The sequence below is a fragment of the Varroa jacobsoni genome, unplaced genomic scaffold (assembly GCF_002532875.2).
Source record: "Varroa jacobsoni isolate VJ856 unplaced genomic scaffold, vjacob_1.0 scaffold_767, whole genome shotgun sequence".
Taxonomy (NCBI): Eukaryota; Metazoa; Arthropoda; class Arachnida; order Mesostigmata; family Varroidae; genus Varroa; species Varroa jacobsoni.
The window spans coordinates 418733-435251 of record NW_019213669.1 but is presented as its reverse complement, the minus strand read 5'-3'; the positions used below and the strand labels follow the sequence as shown (position 1 = coordinate 435251).

The 16519-nt window shown below is 37.6% G+C and overlaps 1 protein-coding gene across 7 annotated transcripts in view; it reads right to left on the bottom strand.

Moving 5' to 3' along the window:
• Positions 1-257: 257 nt before the first annotated feature.
• The window catches only part of LOC111263465 (RYamide receptor), a 154247-nt gene continuing 137985 nt past the window's right edge, over positions 258-16519 (bottom strand). For all 7 annotated transcript variants that reach the window (XM_086969631.1, XM_086969629.1, XM_086969628.1 and 4 more), the window contains 2 exons: positions 7912-8313; positions 258-3368 (listed from right to left, as the gene is read on the bottom strand). In XM_086969631.1, the coding sequence (XP_086825757.1) occupies positions 2910-3368; positions 7912-8313 (861 nt within the window). In that variant the 3' untranslated portion in view covers positions 258-2909. The remainder of the gene's footprint in view (positions 3369-7911; positions 8314-16519) is intronic.

Sequence of the window (16519 nt, the reverse complement as noted above, 5' to 3'; positions counted from 1 at the left end):
GTTATTGAGAAAACTTCGCTATTATCTCTATGATCTAACTGGTATCTAATGTCACCCGAGCTTTTTTCTTAACCTGCAGAAACAAAAAGTGTTGTTTCCACTTTATCAGTCTATTTATTTTTCTGAGCAACAACGGTTCCGTGTTTGAGTGGCTGGCCCGTGGTGAACGAAAAAAACATGCTCACAGTTAGGAATTCACAAGTAGAAATAAGTTCCACACATTACGTTCAAATAAATGATCAATGAATACTACTAAATTGGAACCATATGCTTGTTACGTATTTATTATTTTAAATTTATATAAAATAATAAATACGTAATAGGAAACACAAATTTGCATCACATTTGATTAACTGCATTCTCATCCCTAATTCGTATGTTAAGCAATACGCAATGCTGTGTCCAATCCATCAAACGTTAAAACTTAAAGGTTACCGCCGCACAATATTCAAAATCTTGAAGGTCGGAAACCGTGAACTTGACCTCTTATTTTAAAGATAGGCGTATAATACGCTAGGAAACTCAAACCTGCAATTATCTTCCTTTTGGCTTCGGTGAATAATAATTACGGGAGTATCAGTAAGCTTGTCCTAAATGAAATTTAATCTGGCCTACCGGGTGCGTGTGGGCGCAATGTATAAAAGGCGCCTTTCATCCACAATTAAAATATGTGTAAGTTAATGTAAATTTCACGCCCCTTTTTTAGCTTCCTTTGTAGTCATAATCTCTGGCGTTTAATGATCCAGTTGGTTCAGAATTTAAACGAATGGCAGCCGCAATTGCATTCTTTATGATCGTCACGGTAGTACATTTAACGAGGTGTACATTAGTCATTCAGGCAGGGCTGTGCTTGTTCATTACAGTTCGTGCGGTTATTCCTGCGGAACTTAGCGGTTCAGGGATAGCACGTGCATGCCACATACAGGAAGCCATTAATTCGGACCCACCATGAGCATATACAAACTGCCTGGTAGTAAATACGTCGCAAGGCCAGTCGAGCTTAAAAGAGCAGACTATGACAGCTAGTAGCTTATTCAAAATGCTAGAGTGTACTTTCTAACGTCTTATAGCATCAAAAAGTAATTTAAAAGAACAACCGCTTTATCTCAATCAACAATACGGGATGCGGATTGGTAGCTGATCTTTGGTGAATGATCACATCGGTCGCAAGTCTGCTGGTATTTGGTAGATGATCACATAGTTATTAATGTTTTCTAAGATGTTATCTTGGGACGATCTCGCGAAAGGAAGATATTTAAATGATGATTCGAAAATTTGCAGAATCAGAACAGCAATGATGTGAAAATGGCAAGAAAAATGGTGACAGTCTTGAACGATAAGAACTAAACGAGGTTCTTCACTCTGGATTGGCATGATAATACAAATGGCGATTTCACCAACCACACCCATAGAATACGGACAGTAGCAGACCTAAGTCGCAAAGATAGGGAAATGCGACGTATTATGCGCATCAAATGAAGTATGAGCAAGAAAGAAGAACCTGAACGCGCAAAAAGGAAGAATTTTGAAAAAGAGCATGGAAAATCTGAAATAATGTTTCATAGCTTCTTACAGCAAGCACCAAAGATACAGCAGTTTAATGGGTATTATCGTGCCCTACACACCCAGAGTATGGTCTCATTCGGCTGCGAACAGGTCAATGAAGCCCACACAAACTGTACTATAAAGAGAAATAGCTTCGGCTGTTCCGGTCGTGCATCAATCCATTAGCCAACACTTTTATAGAAAAAGATTAGTTATACCGTCCGTACGGGCCAATATAAGCTACACATAATTATTTTCACTATGGGTGATTCTAAGAGGGAGAATACCAGTCGTCGTATACTGGTTAAGTATGTGTATATAAATTGGGTTGTCAAAAAAGTTGAAGTATTGATCACTATTCTTGCTAGATGACTTCAGGTAATACGAGTTACGTCATATTGGCGTTGGTGTCATTTGAGAGCCCTCATTCAGACTTGAGATAAAGCCTCTCGGAGATGAGAAACATTCCTGCAAAAATTCGCTGTATTTCACAGGTTTATTACGATAAAGGTACAAGTTCTAGCTACGGCTGTTCTTAGTGAAAATACTTTATTCGAAGAAGCTGCTAGAAGAAGATGGTTCTCTCGTTTTCCTTCAAGGAATTTCGATCTGAAAGATGGTTTTCGTGGTGGTTTACAGACTACAGAAAAAGTTGATGATATTAATGCGAAAGTTGAGCAAGAAAAACGAAAAATCGTGAACAGCGATGAGAGAGATAGCCGAAAAACAAAACATTTACCACCAGACTATTTTAAAGCATTTTAAAAAAGCTAGCTATAAAGAGAGCTCGATGTTTGAATGCTACATGAATTTACGCGATCGCATTTCAACTCAGCTCTATAGAAATGCGACAAAATCGACTCATCTCTAAAGCAGTCGATCATTTAAATTTGAATCATTTAAAATAATAATAATATTCAAATAAAGAAACAAAATATTTATATAGCAAAGCCTAGCGCGACGCCAAAAAGGGTGATGCCACTCGTTCGGTGTAATTAAAAAGAGATCGTGCATTATGAGCTTCTGCCGCCTGGCATAAGTAGATCGATTTGGATCTCTGCATAATTTCCCTAATGTCAATCCATATTGCTGTTCCATGATGCTAATTTGGTTCAGATGGAGGGATGCAAAAATCGCCTAACCATAATTCTTCATCCAGATTATGGTGTTGCCAGAAACATGGCACGAAATCATCGGCCGAAAGAAGGCATTTTCATTTCAATAATATAATTTTAGAATAAAAAGTATATGCTTTAATTTTGGCTTGAGAACGGTTGAATAGTGTTTTTTTTTCTACCAGCCCAACATATATGTAGAATTAGTAGCCCGCTCGTCCACCCGCCCATGTTATATTAATCTATAATTCAGTGTTTCTCGAGCATCGCTGGCGGAGCTCCGTTGAGCTCTTTTCCGAGCACTTCACTGGCACTATTTAACTGCTGCTGGTCTATATCTGGAACGCTGTTACAACGATGTAGCACAGACTCGAGATTGTTGTCATTAATGGTATGAAGCTGTTGTACCTGTGACTGATTACAGCTTACATAAGAGGTGTAGGTGTTCTTCCGTTGGCTACCCCGCATAGCTCGGCTACAGAACAGCCTGGTGAAACCCTGACGAAAGTTTGCATTCAGCCAGCAATAAATGACTGGATTATAACAAGTGTGGCTCATAGCAAGCCAATGGCAGAAAAAATACGCATACCCCACATACGGGGTGTTACTGACGGTGACAGGGTCGATCATCATCAGGAGAATATACACGTTTAGCGGCATCCAACACAAAGAGAATACGGATACTACGCAGATCATCATTTTAACCATCTGTAAGTCAAACCGACACGAACCGTAATCCACAATTGGTTATTATGAGGCTAAACTGTTACTGTTACATACTGTTTACTGCACAACGGTATAAGTGAATTCTATACATGTGTACATCTACAATAAGATTTATGTAGGGACACAAATATCGAAATCGTCTAGTGCTAAGCAAACATTGGTAAACACAAAGCGCATAAGGCACTTGAAAGTTTGTCATAGTTTTATCTTGAATTGTCTTCATTCAAACCCGCAGTTATGCGCCCCAAGGTTTTTGAATCACGGAAGCTTCCATAAACGAATTGCAAACGCTTCAACTATAGGTAATTAGACTCCCTCCCTCCGTAGGCCACTGCAATCCCTGTTCTATTGTTAGCCCCTAAAAATTTCATCTACGGAAGCATGGAGGACGCGTGTCATAGTAGTTACACCAACGACGTACGGTGCTCGCACTGACTCAATGCTCTACATATAATCTCGACCAGTTTTACCGTATCTCAATCCGCTCGGCCAATCGATTCTGGCTAATCTGTTGAGACAGTGGTGGAGCGGTAGTAAAACTGATCGACTATCATTATATGTCATTTACAGTTTATGAAAGGTCAGGCTTTCCTGACTGAGGAACCACACTTAAGTAAATTTGAATACGTATACGCACATAGAGCCGGCCCGTGATAAACAACTACTTCTCAACGCTTGACTCTTTGCTGGCTAGGTTAGGTTTAGGTAATCAATAGTAATAATTTAGAACATTATAGCCTAATGGCAGACTCAGACGACTTAACACATATATTCTTTGCGAGTTGAACACGTTAAATCAAGCGTCATTGCAGTACTGATAAATACAGGACGCGCGGAAACCAAAAACGAGTCCCTCAATTGGGCTCAGCAAATTTTATACAGAGGATACATGATAAGTGAATTTAGTTAAGAAAATAATTGTGAATCAGCCGTTAAAAACAATTCAGATTAAGTTTGAAATTAAAGTATGTGTTAACAGTAGACAGGGATGCAAAGACGGCATTGTTTCTCATCCTGTGCAGCAGAGACAGCCAATTACGACCATTATGTACGTATACGCTCCAATATGTCGTCTAGGAAACAACTCTAGGCTTAAACACGACAGTTTGATTAGGCATAACACGATAGATACGGATATTCTCCATCGCTTGATTCTAAAATCAATATACCATTTTACTTTTCCTAGAAGACTACTTTTTGGGGCTACGTACAAGGTGAAATCGCACACAACACAACACGCAATGAAATGCTATGGAAAGGTTAAATATCATGTCGAAATTGTAAAGCTTTTTAACTAAAATGTAGCATCAAAAAACTTTGTTCATGTCACTTGTTTGTTTAACAGATGGGTCTACGTAATCTGCTGCAAATGAGAATGGCAGACTGGTTCGTGTTGTTTAAAATAGTCTATCGCGTATTTTTTATTTATTATTTCAATTACATACTTGATATATCCTTCAACAGATCAATTTATAACAGATCTATGGGCAGCTACTTCAGATTTTCCCACCGTTTTTGGCATACGCACTTTTTCCTTTGAAATGCCTTTAAACAAAAGTGTGACTTGTATTGAGATAATTTGGAATCGGATATTGTAAATCAGCCACAAAAAATATGATGAGCATCGTGTTAGGCGACGTGGCATGCGGTAGTTTAATCCATAACTGTTTGATAGTTTTTATATATTTCGTTCTACTTGTACTACATATGTTACATTCTCGCTTTCGAGCTAAAATTAAAATCCGTTGCATGAGTTTTCTGCATAGCATTGACCGCTATACCGAACTGCAATTGAGCTGCAGGTACTTTGTGGCGATGCAATGGCACCCCATTGGTGCCTTGATGTATCATTGCTGGTCCTACTAATAACAATAATGATTCGAGACCTAAAAACGAAGATTCGGGATTATTACTCGCTGGCAATAGATTATACTATTAGTTCTAAATACGCTTATTGCTGCATCCGCTGGTGGTCTCCTTAGGTTTTCAGGTAAATGGGTTCATGGGTCTTTGACATAGCTTTTCATTCTGCTTTTTGGCCTGTCCTTGAGTAGTAGAGAGTGACACTTGTAAAACAAATATTGACTGCGTACTTGACCTCTTTACCGGTAGTTATGTTTTTCATTTGTTAACGTTCGTCCAGTTTTATATATACAAACATGAATTTCCTGGATTGCTACCGCTTTCACAGCCCTTCTAGAATGAACACTCATGGTAATACCGAATCACCTGATATGGCTTCGAACGTCTGACGTAAAACCATTATCTACTTCAATAAAGATTTTTTTATCAATACGTCCTTGATAGAATCTCATTAATACTCTACAGCATGAAACTTCAAACCGCTCTTATCGATTCCAAGTCCACTTCATCTGTGGATAATCAAAAAGCGTATCTGAAATGTCGAAGCCAAGGTCAGCGCCGCCGGAGACTTTAAACTAATTTACGTCAAAGATACGTAGAAAAAAAACAGAAAAGAGCCTAAATAAACTCTGAAAGTGCTGCTTCATTAGATATATACTCATTGAGACATTTCTCGTTTCGTAATATAATCGTATGGGGGTGAAAATATCTATTATCACACTTGCGGAGGTTTAATATCAGCAACAAGTTCAAGTGAACCAAACGCTGACTTTAATTCGCGGCGTGATTACATAATGCAAAAAATACCCCAAGATAGTATAGAATTACGAAATATTTGAACATAACTTGGCTTAATATTTGCTAGCATCATCGACGCCATCAGCACTGAGCTTCTACACTATCGTACTTTGTAATAAAGGAAGGTAGGTCACAGGCTCGTCGAATAGAAATAAATAATATTTAAACACTTACCTACACTAACTATGCACACGAACTATATATACTATATATTCAGCATATTGAGGCCTAGATAAATTTTTTTTTAGATTAGGTGGCCCAATTCCGATTATTGCAAATTCACTTCTATTTAAAGGAATAGGGCGTTACGTTTATTATAATATGTAAGCTAATTCCTATTTTAGGAATTAGGAATTTGATTTTCTCCTTAACGAAAGGTGTCCTATCTAGATATAGGTAATTAGTGCTAGCAAAAGTAAAGGGGCTGAATTATAGCCTCTGCCTAATGTATTTTTATTTTGTAAATTCGAGATGTGCTGTGACATTTGAATGAATTTAGTGTACAGAATGTAAGGTGACTATTTTTGTTAGTCCTTCAACTTAAATCCCCTCCTTCGTTATTTTATATAATTATTACGCTGTAGAGACTCTGCTAATTTATTGGAACCAATCGAGATAGTTACGCCTTGTTGTTTAGTTGCGTATATGTTTGAGATAGTATTTTAAAGGAACCTTTTTTATAGGGTCGCCTAAGCCTTAGATAGTAAGTAGCGTAAACCAAATACACCTGTTACGGTAGAGATTTCGTGCCAAAACGCACTGCTCGCGCGATGAAGCTTCTTCACATCCGATTATAATAGCAAAAATTTCATTTTAATAATAGAATTCTACTTGATCAAACACTAACTTAACACAATTTAACTTAGACGGGTTAACGAGACACCAGTTGCTGCTTACATGTAATGGTTGTTTTCAATCGGTGGTCGTCTGCTGGAAATTCTACGGCCTATTGTGTATCTTACAATAGCAGACAATAATACATCCACATACGTGATTTTTTCCAAAAGGCTACAGCTAAAAATGAATATTCTATGTCTGTGCATGCAATGGAGGTCAGTAGTAAAACTCTATTATAAAGTATTGCTTCAGACGACTGCCCTTTCCAGCACGAAGCGAAGTACGCTTATGCTCAGCTTCAAACCTAGACCACTTAACGAGTTCTTAAGTTTAGTAGGCGGACATGTCACCACTGCACTATTGCGAGATGTTAGAGTCATCATTAATTAGAATACAGCGAGAAATAGATACTTTGTCGCAATACTTTGTTTTCTTCTTTTTTTAAACTTAGTTTTTTCCGGCACTGGCTTGAACCAATACGATGTATATGCTGTGTGCAAAATAAAGAAATTTTAATGTTATGCAAAAAATAATCTTAGCTATAGATATTTAAATACGACAGTCAATTTTCGGAAAAGATACGAATACGTACGGCCTTGCTAGGATTTATGGTGTACGCTTTGCATATATAGAAACATAACTATTAAGCGGTTATACCTGAACAATTTCTTGCCAGAATATTGGCCAGCTTTATAAAACAATGCGGTTAACTATCGACCATCTATGTGCAAGTTGTTGGTCTCAAAAAAATACCGAACGGATATTGTGCTACTGTTCACAGTGAAGTGTTCATCTAAAATATTCAACGCAACCCTTCAGGTGGAGCTAAGCAGTCTAGAGCAAAGTAAATTGCACCCTCATTTCCTTTACTCACATATACAATTTTTCCAAATAACATTTTATGTTAATGTTACAGTGAAATAATGTTGAGGATTTTTGAGTAAATATGCTGATCACTTTCTGCCCCCTTCAGTATTTCAAAGAAATTAACTGTTCTCTACCGTATGGGAAACTCTATCTCACTCACCTTTCGTTTCGACTGAGCCATACGACAGTCTCGTTGATGTTCTGCTTCGCCTGGAATCTCCTTGCCCCAAACTGTGATGGCGATTCGCGCGTACGTCACGATAAGCACCAAAAGTGGCAAAAGGTACTGCAATGTTAACAACCCGTAAGAGTAGTAAAGCTCCAGTTCGGGCGCTGAACTCCAATCTTCAGCACAGTATTGAAAAGCTTCGCCTGGACAGTCCGGATGGTCCTTAAGCGTTAGCCTTAACGCTGATGGCAGTGGTGTGACAAGAGCCACCGCCCACACGATGCCTATGATCAGTCTGGCCTGCAAACTGTTTAGCCGTGGCTTGAGAGGATACATAATGGCCAGGTAGCGATCCATCGATATCGCGATCAGCGTATACGCGCTCACCATTACCTGCACAGAGAAGACGGTTTGCAGCGAAGAACATAGAAACATACATACAAGCAGGACAAAACGATAAGGCACATACATTAAATATATTGGTATGAAATACAGTAACGATCATGTTATTCATTGCCGGTATTCCCGAATCAGGGCATTCAGTGCTGCTTGATTTAGTAATGCATGCATTATACTGTTGAGCCATTACAGTCGACCAAAGAGTGAAGAATTGTGCTTGAGTTACCTGGAATGCTAGTCAGTAAGTTCCTCAAAATACGAATATAAACATTATTTTTAGCCTTACAACTTCCAGCTCTAGAACGACTCTGGACTCTATAACGGAAGTAGAGAGGTACGCGCACACGGCTACGTAACCTCCATGTGTCTCTTCGGCTTTGTCAAGTTACCTCCTTACTGTAGAAATACGTACGATTTAAGCATTACGCGGGAATGATATGAAGATATTGTGGGCTACTTTTGCAAGGCTTGTAAACAGTGAGCGGTATTGCATGCATTTAGGATATATTAGAGAGGAGAGTGTGAAAGCGGAAGTGAAGGGAACGGCAATCAGGAAGGAAGACCGTAATAATCGTTTACTCCTACTGAGAACGGGAAGGGTACGAACGACAGCTGTTTTGTATTATGAGATATTATTGGTGACTCAATATTATTATAGTTATTGCCTGGAATGGTGTTCTTAGTAAAAAGCTGTCCTCTTCGGGAACACTGATTGTGTGAATGCTGTACGATACGGCCCAATCAAAGCCCAAAATCGTACCTTAAGTGTGTTCTTGTGTCCGATTGTGAGTCATTATCCTAATTACGAAACGTCGAATTGCGCTGTAAGCGAGCGGATTTGTTGTGATTTTTGTGATGTATGGTCATGTGAAAACGCTTAAAATAGGTATACGATGTTTTCAAGAAGGAACTTACCATTCTGCACATATCACTTAAGGAATACACATGATTTTTTTAATGTTCTCGTCTCTCCTTGATCAGCAGAGGCGGTTACTAGAAATATTTGACAGTGCATTATTACTAGTAAGAGACACCTCTCTCTGTGATTAGACAGGGGTTGTAAGAATAGCAACAACAGATTCTAGTTTCGTTATCTACACTGTGGCGGCCTCAATGCAGGCGGGGCCAATACGTGTTTACCGAGCCGTAGAAGTTATTAGATTGGCATGAGCACATACTGTAATCATGAAAATGAGTATTAATGATTACCATTAAATGATGTTTATTCTAAAAGTAGCCAGAACCACCTTTGTCGCCCTGAAAAACTTTTTAATTAAAGAAAACCTCCGTCGGATAGAGGAAAATTGATTCGAGGGAGGCTAGGAAGTTTGGCGTCACTGGACAAATTTTTGTGGACTTTGCCGGCTAGCTGCAAATTGCTGATGCCTACTCGGGCAGTACAAACTCCAAAATCTTGTGAAATATAATCATAGGGAATTACGCAAACGTTTATCTGCTTGTTCATATCTACGCCAGACGTAATTCGAGTTAACGCAGCGATTAATTTTGTCCTACAGCCAGATGATCTCGTACGCAGACATTAACCATAACCGCTTTTTCGTATTTTAAAAACTATGAAAATAGTTCTCTCAAGTTAATGTTAATATTAAGGTAAAGTCATATGGGAGTGGCTCATTTCGTTCTGTGTTACGGGTACGCATTCTCTGCCGTGCCACAAACAATAGAATATAACCTAGCGATAGGTCGATCAAAACTAGCTTAACTTCTTGCTTACATCAACGCTTTATGTCTCAGTAACATTTGAAAATGATCAAGTTTTAGCGTGATGCTAGCTGTGAATTCAGTATTATGCCAGAAAAAGCGCGCTTCTTTTTCAAGTCTCATTGTATGATACAAACCGTATTTTGAACCGTATGAAACAAACGATATTTTAGAAAGTGACAGTTTTATATTGTCCATTTCATCCTCACTTGTTACAAAACAACATTGAAATGTGCCCACTTTATCTTAAAAACACTGAGGTACGGATTTTGTTTCGCTTAGATAAAGCAAACTCGCTATAACCTACTATTTAAGTAGGTAATTTATCCATACTTTGCTTCGAATTAATGTAATTAAATTTTTGGCGTATGTATAACATCTACGATTGATAAGCCTCGCAATTTAAGTCAAGGTATTGGTTTCAATAAGGTAGAAACCAATGTTTTTGTATTATAACTTCAATCATAAAGTACGTTGAACACTATATTAGATTAGTGGATCTGATATTAAGTGAGGGTTGTATGAATTGGTTGTAAGGCGCTAAATTTTAATAACTGTATAACGGATATAAGATTCAAGAGTCTTTTCCCTAATGTCGATAGAAAAAAAAAAACTGTGCGGTTCGCCTACCAGCGTTTAACCGCTGACGGGTAAAAGATCACTAAGTGGCATCGGCATTGTGAAGCGGTTTGGAGAATTTAAATTATTTATATAAGATTCAAACCATTAGAATCGCTCATGGCTAGCTTAGGGTGTTTGATTGGAGACGGTCTCAAGAAGTAGTTAGAAAATGCTAATAAGTACTTGTTAAGGGTACATCAAAGCTTCGATATTAGTCTTGTTAATACTTTAAAAAAATGCGAGCTTGTCAACGATTTGAAATGCTGGCTTGTTCATTTCGTAGATCTATAACCTATAGATTGTTCTAACATTGACTAAACGTTGCCTCAAAAATCGCTATACTTTTTTGCTCACCATTTTAATCCTGCAATTGAATATGCCTATTTTAAAACGTTGTCACGCTGCAATTGTTTTAATAACTTGCCGCTTTTCAGCAACAACAGACAAATAATTAGAACAAATTCAGGAATCAAAATAACTGGTTCGTTCCACGTAAAATCGACCTTTTATACCAACAGTAACTAATTTCGTTAATTAGCTTTCTCCTTGCTAGCAATTTATCTGAACCTGGAAAATCTTATTACGCTTTTTTACCATGTTAGTCGCATGTATTGAAATGAGCTTTAGCTCACTTGGGTTAAAAAGCTGTAAAATTTTATAAAATAATTGTGAATTTATATTGAAAAATATATTGCACTAGTCAAGTGAGGCATATTCGTGACTGCGACGACTGTGGTGCTGCATCGTAAACTGCCTGCTTCCATTTTTGCCCTTAGATCAATAATGTCTTAGCAATGACGATGGGTATAAGGATATTGGTATAGTGCTTAACCTATAGGAAGTTATATTTAACTTGAGCAGTTGCTAGGATTCTTAAGTCGGTTTGGTAAGTTGTCTTACTTCGGGATCTTATCAAAAGACCTTGAACCATTACAGAAGTAATCAATTTGCTGGCTATGTGTGTACGTGCCGCCACTAATATACCGTAGCTTTATTTAGAAAGTACTTTTACTGCTCTCGCAATATTTTATTCGACTGTTTCGCAAGTAGCCAGAGAAGGGGCGAACATCAGTCGTTCCGAAGGGAAAGTCTATAGCAAAGTTAGCGATAGCTGGCATTTGCATGCGAAATGCTTCGCGCTGTTTTAAATATATAACCAATATCAAGGAGCTGAGTGAGACACATTTTTGTATTTAACAAAAGAATCAAATTGATTTCACAGAAGCTCTTTAAACAAGAAATTATCTCAAGTAATTTCGATATTACCTTGAATGATCGACAAACTATATGTTTTGTGTTGTATAAACAAAGATTGGAACCGTTGGACAAAGACAAGGAAGGACCAATGACAACCAGAAGGACTAGCTATTTAAAGGCTAGTATTAAATTAGATAATTAATGAACACAGGCGGATACCTGGAGGCAGGCATGGTCAGTTCGGTGTTGGCGGAAAGCCACCTATCAAAGGTTGCGAATTTTTATTATATTTACTCATGTCAGACTACAAATATTATACTTTTTCACACTTGGTCGCATTTGTTTTCTATTTTTTACTGTATTGACGTTATGTCGTTATTTCCAGAAAGCAATCTGCGCGCATGGCTGATAAATTTCCCTGTGGATAACCATCAAAAGGGTGCGCGGTGATAATACGGACGAACGAAATTGCAGTGACGTACATTTAGACGGTTGTTGTACGGACCAGTTTCTTTGCCGAGTTTTGCACGCTCAAAAATGTGATCATTCCAAACACTAAATTTCCTTCTTTGCCTAAAAACTGTGTTAAAATATTATCATTAACCACCACGTTTGCTTTCACTACATAAGCCTTTCGTAAAATATGAAAAAAGCGCATCGTAAAAGCCTCCGATTATAAATATAAATTATAAATAAATACGGCAATTGTTTAAGTGAAAATAGCAAAAAAAGGTTATTCGTCCAGCATAACATAGCATAAAAAACTTTTCTCGTAGATGCTTATATGGCAAAAATGGCCATTCTAGCAGAATGAATCTCAGCTAATGCGAAAAGCGCATTAGAATCTTCAAAACGAATTGAGTAGGAGGGCAAAAATAGCTGACCTGTGCGTCCTTTCCAGGATCCTTGGGACAAGTTAGATGGTCAACATACTTTTGGCCTTTTTTTACCTGAAGTCCTGTAGATTTATACATGCCGCACAGGTTTGCTCGATTCAATAAAGAAAGTTGGCACCGAACCGGCATCACATTCCTAACAGAAGAAAGAAATGGTATGAAGCTGACGCAATAATTTAGGTTACTTCATGCTTGCTATTTATTAAGAGTTACTTACGGTGATGGATATGAAACAGGTGTAAGTTTGAAACCCTCCGTACGATGTCTGCTGTGTCGTCAGGGGAGTTCCACAGCGCACATACTGCAAGGTAGTATGTCGTTGGTGTTGAAAAGGAGCGACGTGTTACTTTCGCTGCTATTTTTCTTACCGCTCGTGTAACTTGTCCCTAATATTTTTCTTCCTTTTTGACAGTAGACTTCTCAGCAAGGTTTTGTTCCGACTTACCCACCCCCGCTCAGAGGAGCACAAAGGCTGGATATATACCAGCTAGCATGTATGAACTGTACATCTTGCGATGCGGGACGACATGTTAGTTTGTCTCTATAAAGATCGTATAAGACAGTAAACGGATTTGGGTCGGAGGGGTTTCGACACACGCAAAAGAGAAAGTACAATGTTTCTGCATTTTTACACTGGTATCACAGGAGTTCGTTAAATGTTCCGCTTTAGATCAACAGCGATACGGCCAAATACGTTGGCGGTTCAGTTCCAAACTACCGTCAAACGGTTGTCAACCAAAGAATTTATTTTTCTTCTAACCTTATTTTCTATCCTCTTCATGGTTTGCTCACTATCCCGTCAGCCACCTTCAGCCCACTTTGTTGCCAACCTATTGCTTTTTAGAGAGGTAAAAGCGAGATCTAATCAATAATCATCACAAACCTGTAATGACCTCAACCTATAAATTTTGCATTTGACAAATTATTTCAAGCCTTAAGACGTTTCTAAACTGTTAGCAGAAATATTTATTTCTTTGCCAATGAGAAGGTGTTTCAAAACAGATAGGAAATATGAGCAATTCAACGCGGCTGAAGAACGGTCTTTACAACGGAATTATGGATCATGTAATTCGACAAATATTTTTTTAACTAGATTGACCAACTTCGTATGCTGAAGCAGCTTTGAAATAAACTATGCTACTTCGGCACTCTAAATTATTTAAGAGCTTAAATAAATTATAGTGATAACATAAGCTGAAATAAATTTATTATTAACATCGGGTTAAAGCACGTTTATTAAAATCATCCCAAATAGGCTACTCCTGTACTGCAGTATATGCCTAACGCTAGAGGTCCAAAAGGAGCTGCGTGTATCACTTAATGGAAGCCTTTGATATTTGAGACGGGAAATGTATATATATGTGTGTGTGTGTGTTTATATACATATACAATTATATCGAGCAAACCCATAACAGCAGGACAAGTACGATTTAACTCAAATTATTAATCCAGAGTGTTAACTATCTCGATATTGTGGAATTGGGTACCTAAGCTCTGCTAGGTTAAACCAGCTAACCAGCTAGAGTTTGCGTAACTTAAAAACAGATCCCTTGTTTGCATTGCTATATCTGCGCTTGACCCAAGAGCTTACGATAACTGAATAACGCCAGTCCAATGGTGGTAGCAGTATTAATAACAGTTTCATTAGTAACACTGATTTGTAGAACCTTGCTGACAGAAATTTGGTATCGTAAGCATAGTTAAAAAAAACATGGCAAATTTCTTAACGACTGATTCTAGAATTAGAATTTAGAATCATGGCTGGATTAAGGCTCTACCGGACTTTGTGATTCATATTCGCACCACATGCAATGCAGTTAAATACCGAATGAAAATGACCTCATCTGTGCTGCCTGCACTTTTCTACAGTACTTGTCAACAGTAAGTTGGCTTTAAACGTAGCCCCTCTTTGAGATATGAATCGTCCGATCCTTCAACCGCAACGGCTCACGGCTGAAAATGCCGCACTATGTTAACTTTTGTGAAAATAAACCTAAAAAATGTTTTTGCGACATTGAAGGACGTTTTCTACAAAATTATAGAGTCAAGCGAAACCTACCTATGATAAGTAAAGCTCTCCTTAATAAAAGGTAAATTTTAATACAGATTACTAACTGAAAAATTACCGATTGTACAGTTCCACAAAAACAATATTACTGACTACGTATGCATTACATTCCCTCAAGAGGAAGAAAAATCGTCTCTGAAACTGTTAAACTCTAAGGTACTGTAAATAAGAACAGATGGTACTAGATTCAAGATAATTAATACTACAGCGAAAATACGTATGTAGAAATTTCTGAAAAAAAACGATTATTTCGATACCACTAGGCATAGGAAGCAGATAATGTTCCTAGCTATTGAATAATGTATTTCCAATTACTGTGACGAACCGAAACAACAAGAACGAAGGAATATACAATAGATAAAACCATAAGAGCAAATAGTTCAAGCTCGCTTAAAAGATCTCATCTACGAAATACAAAAAGAGCCATTGTTTTTAACGCTTCTAATGTTTTTACCCCGAACATTTCGAGTAGTTTCATCAGCTTGCGCGAGATGCGTGAACTAGACGTCGAAGAAGCGATATCAAATATGGGAAAAAATGGTACCGTTGAAAACTACGATCACGAAAAAGCCAACAGTTTTAATAATTTCTTTGTAACTTAATCCCGGGAGAATTTTACAAAGTCTATACTATTAGATGAATGCCGTTTATTAGCTATGCCAGAAATATATTAACCTATAGAATATCTTTAAATGAAATGTAGCTTTATGTCGAACCTCATAAACTTCCAAAAGAATTGCATTACTGATATGTAAGTCACTTTGTTTTGGATGATTGGGACATTTTACACCTACTTCCGTGATGAAACAATAGGAAGTTAAATGTGATTTGATGAAGTTATGTTTGGTTAATTTGGTGAATAGAAAATCATATTTTTACTTTTTATTAGCAGTAAATTTCCTAGCTTTCACATAAGAAATATCTACCTCTACATTATTTCTCGAATAGACCAGGATTCGGGTACGTGAACAGCAAAAGAGCATTTTGTCTACGCGTACTTTAGCGTTTAACGCAACCTTCCAGGCGGTTTAAAATTTTCGAAGTAGCAGCAACTCTGTTGATTGATTTACTATTTATTGACCACGTGTTCAATTGTTCAAAAGTGCAAAACTCCAATAAAATCTCAAGATAGTTCGATCTCAGGTGTCGTCTGACCACATTTTTTGACCACAACGAAATGGCGGGGTTAGAGGAAATTAATAGCGTATAGACTTTTTTTACTGCTAGGAAACTAACTTATTTAGCGAATTGTACAAAGGAAATCCAACCATAGCTTTACACCATCGGTATCGATTATACATCATTGCGTCTACAATTACATATATATTTACATCTCATTATCTTTATAAATGATCCACAGTTTTACATTTAATACAGATTGTTAGTACAAGTGACGCCTCAGACAATATTGAGCTAGTCTGTGTTTTGATCCGATAAAACTGTACCAATTACGTATCTAAGAGAGTAAATGGCTCACATTTTGAGCTAGTTAAATCTAGATTCCGCGTCGCACGTGAACTAAAATTTGTATAATAACTCAATATAAAGTTAACCTGTAGTACAGAAGATAATATTTGAGCTAGCATTTAATGGCACGAGATGCGAAACGAAACAGCAAACGAGAATAAAAACATACAAAAGGCCCGAGAGTTGCTTAGGACGAAGCAAAAGCTTCCAGGACGAAATAGGAAACGGG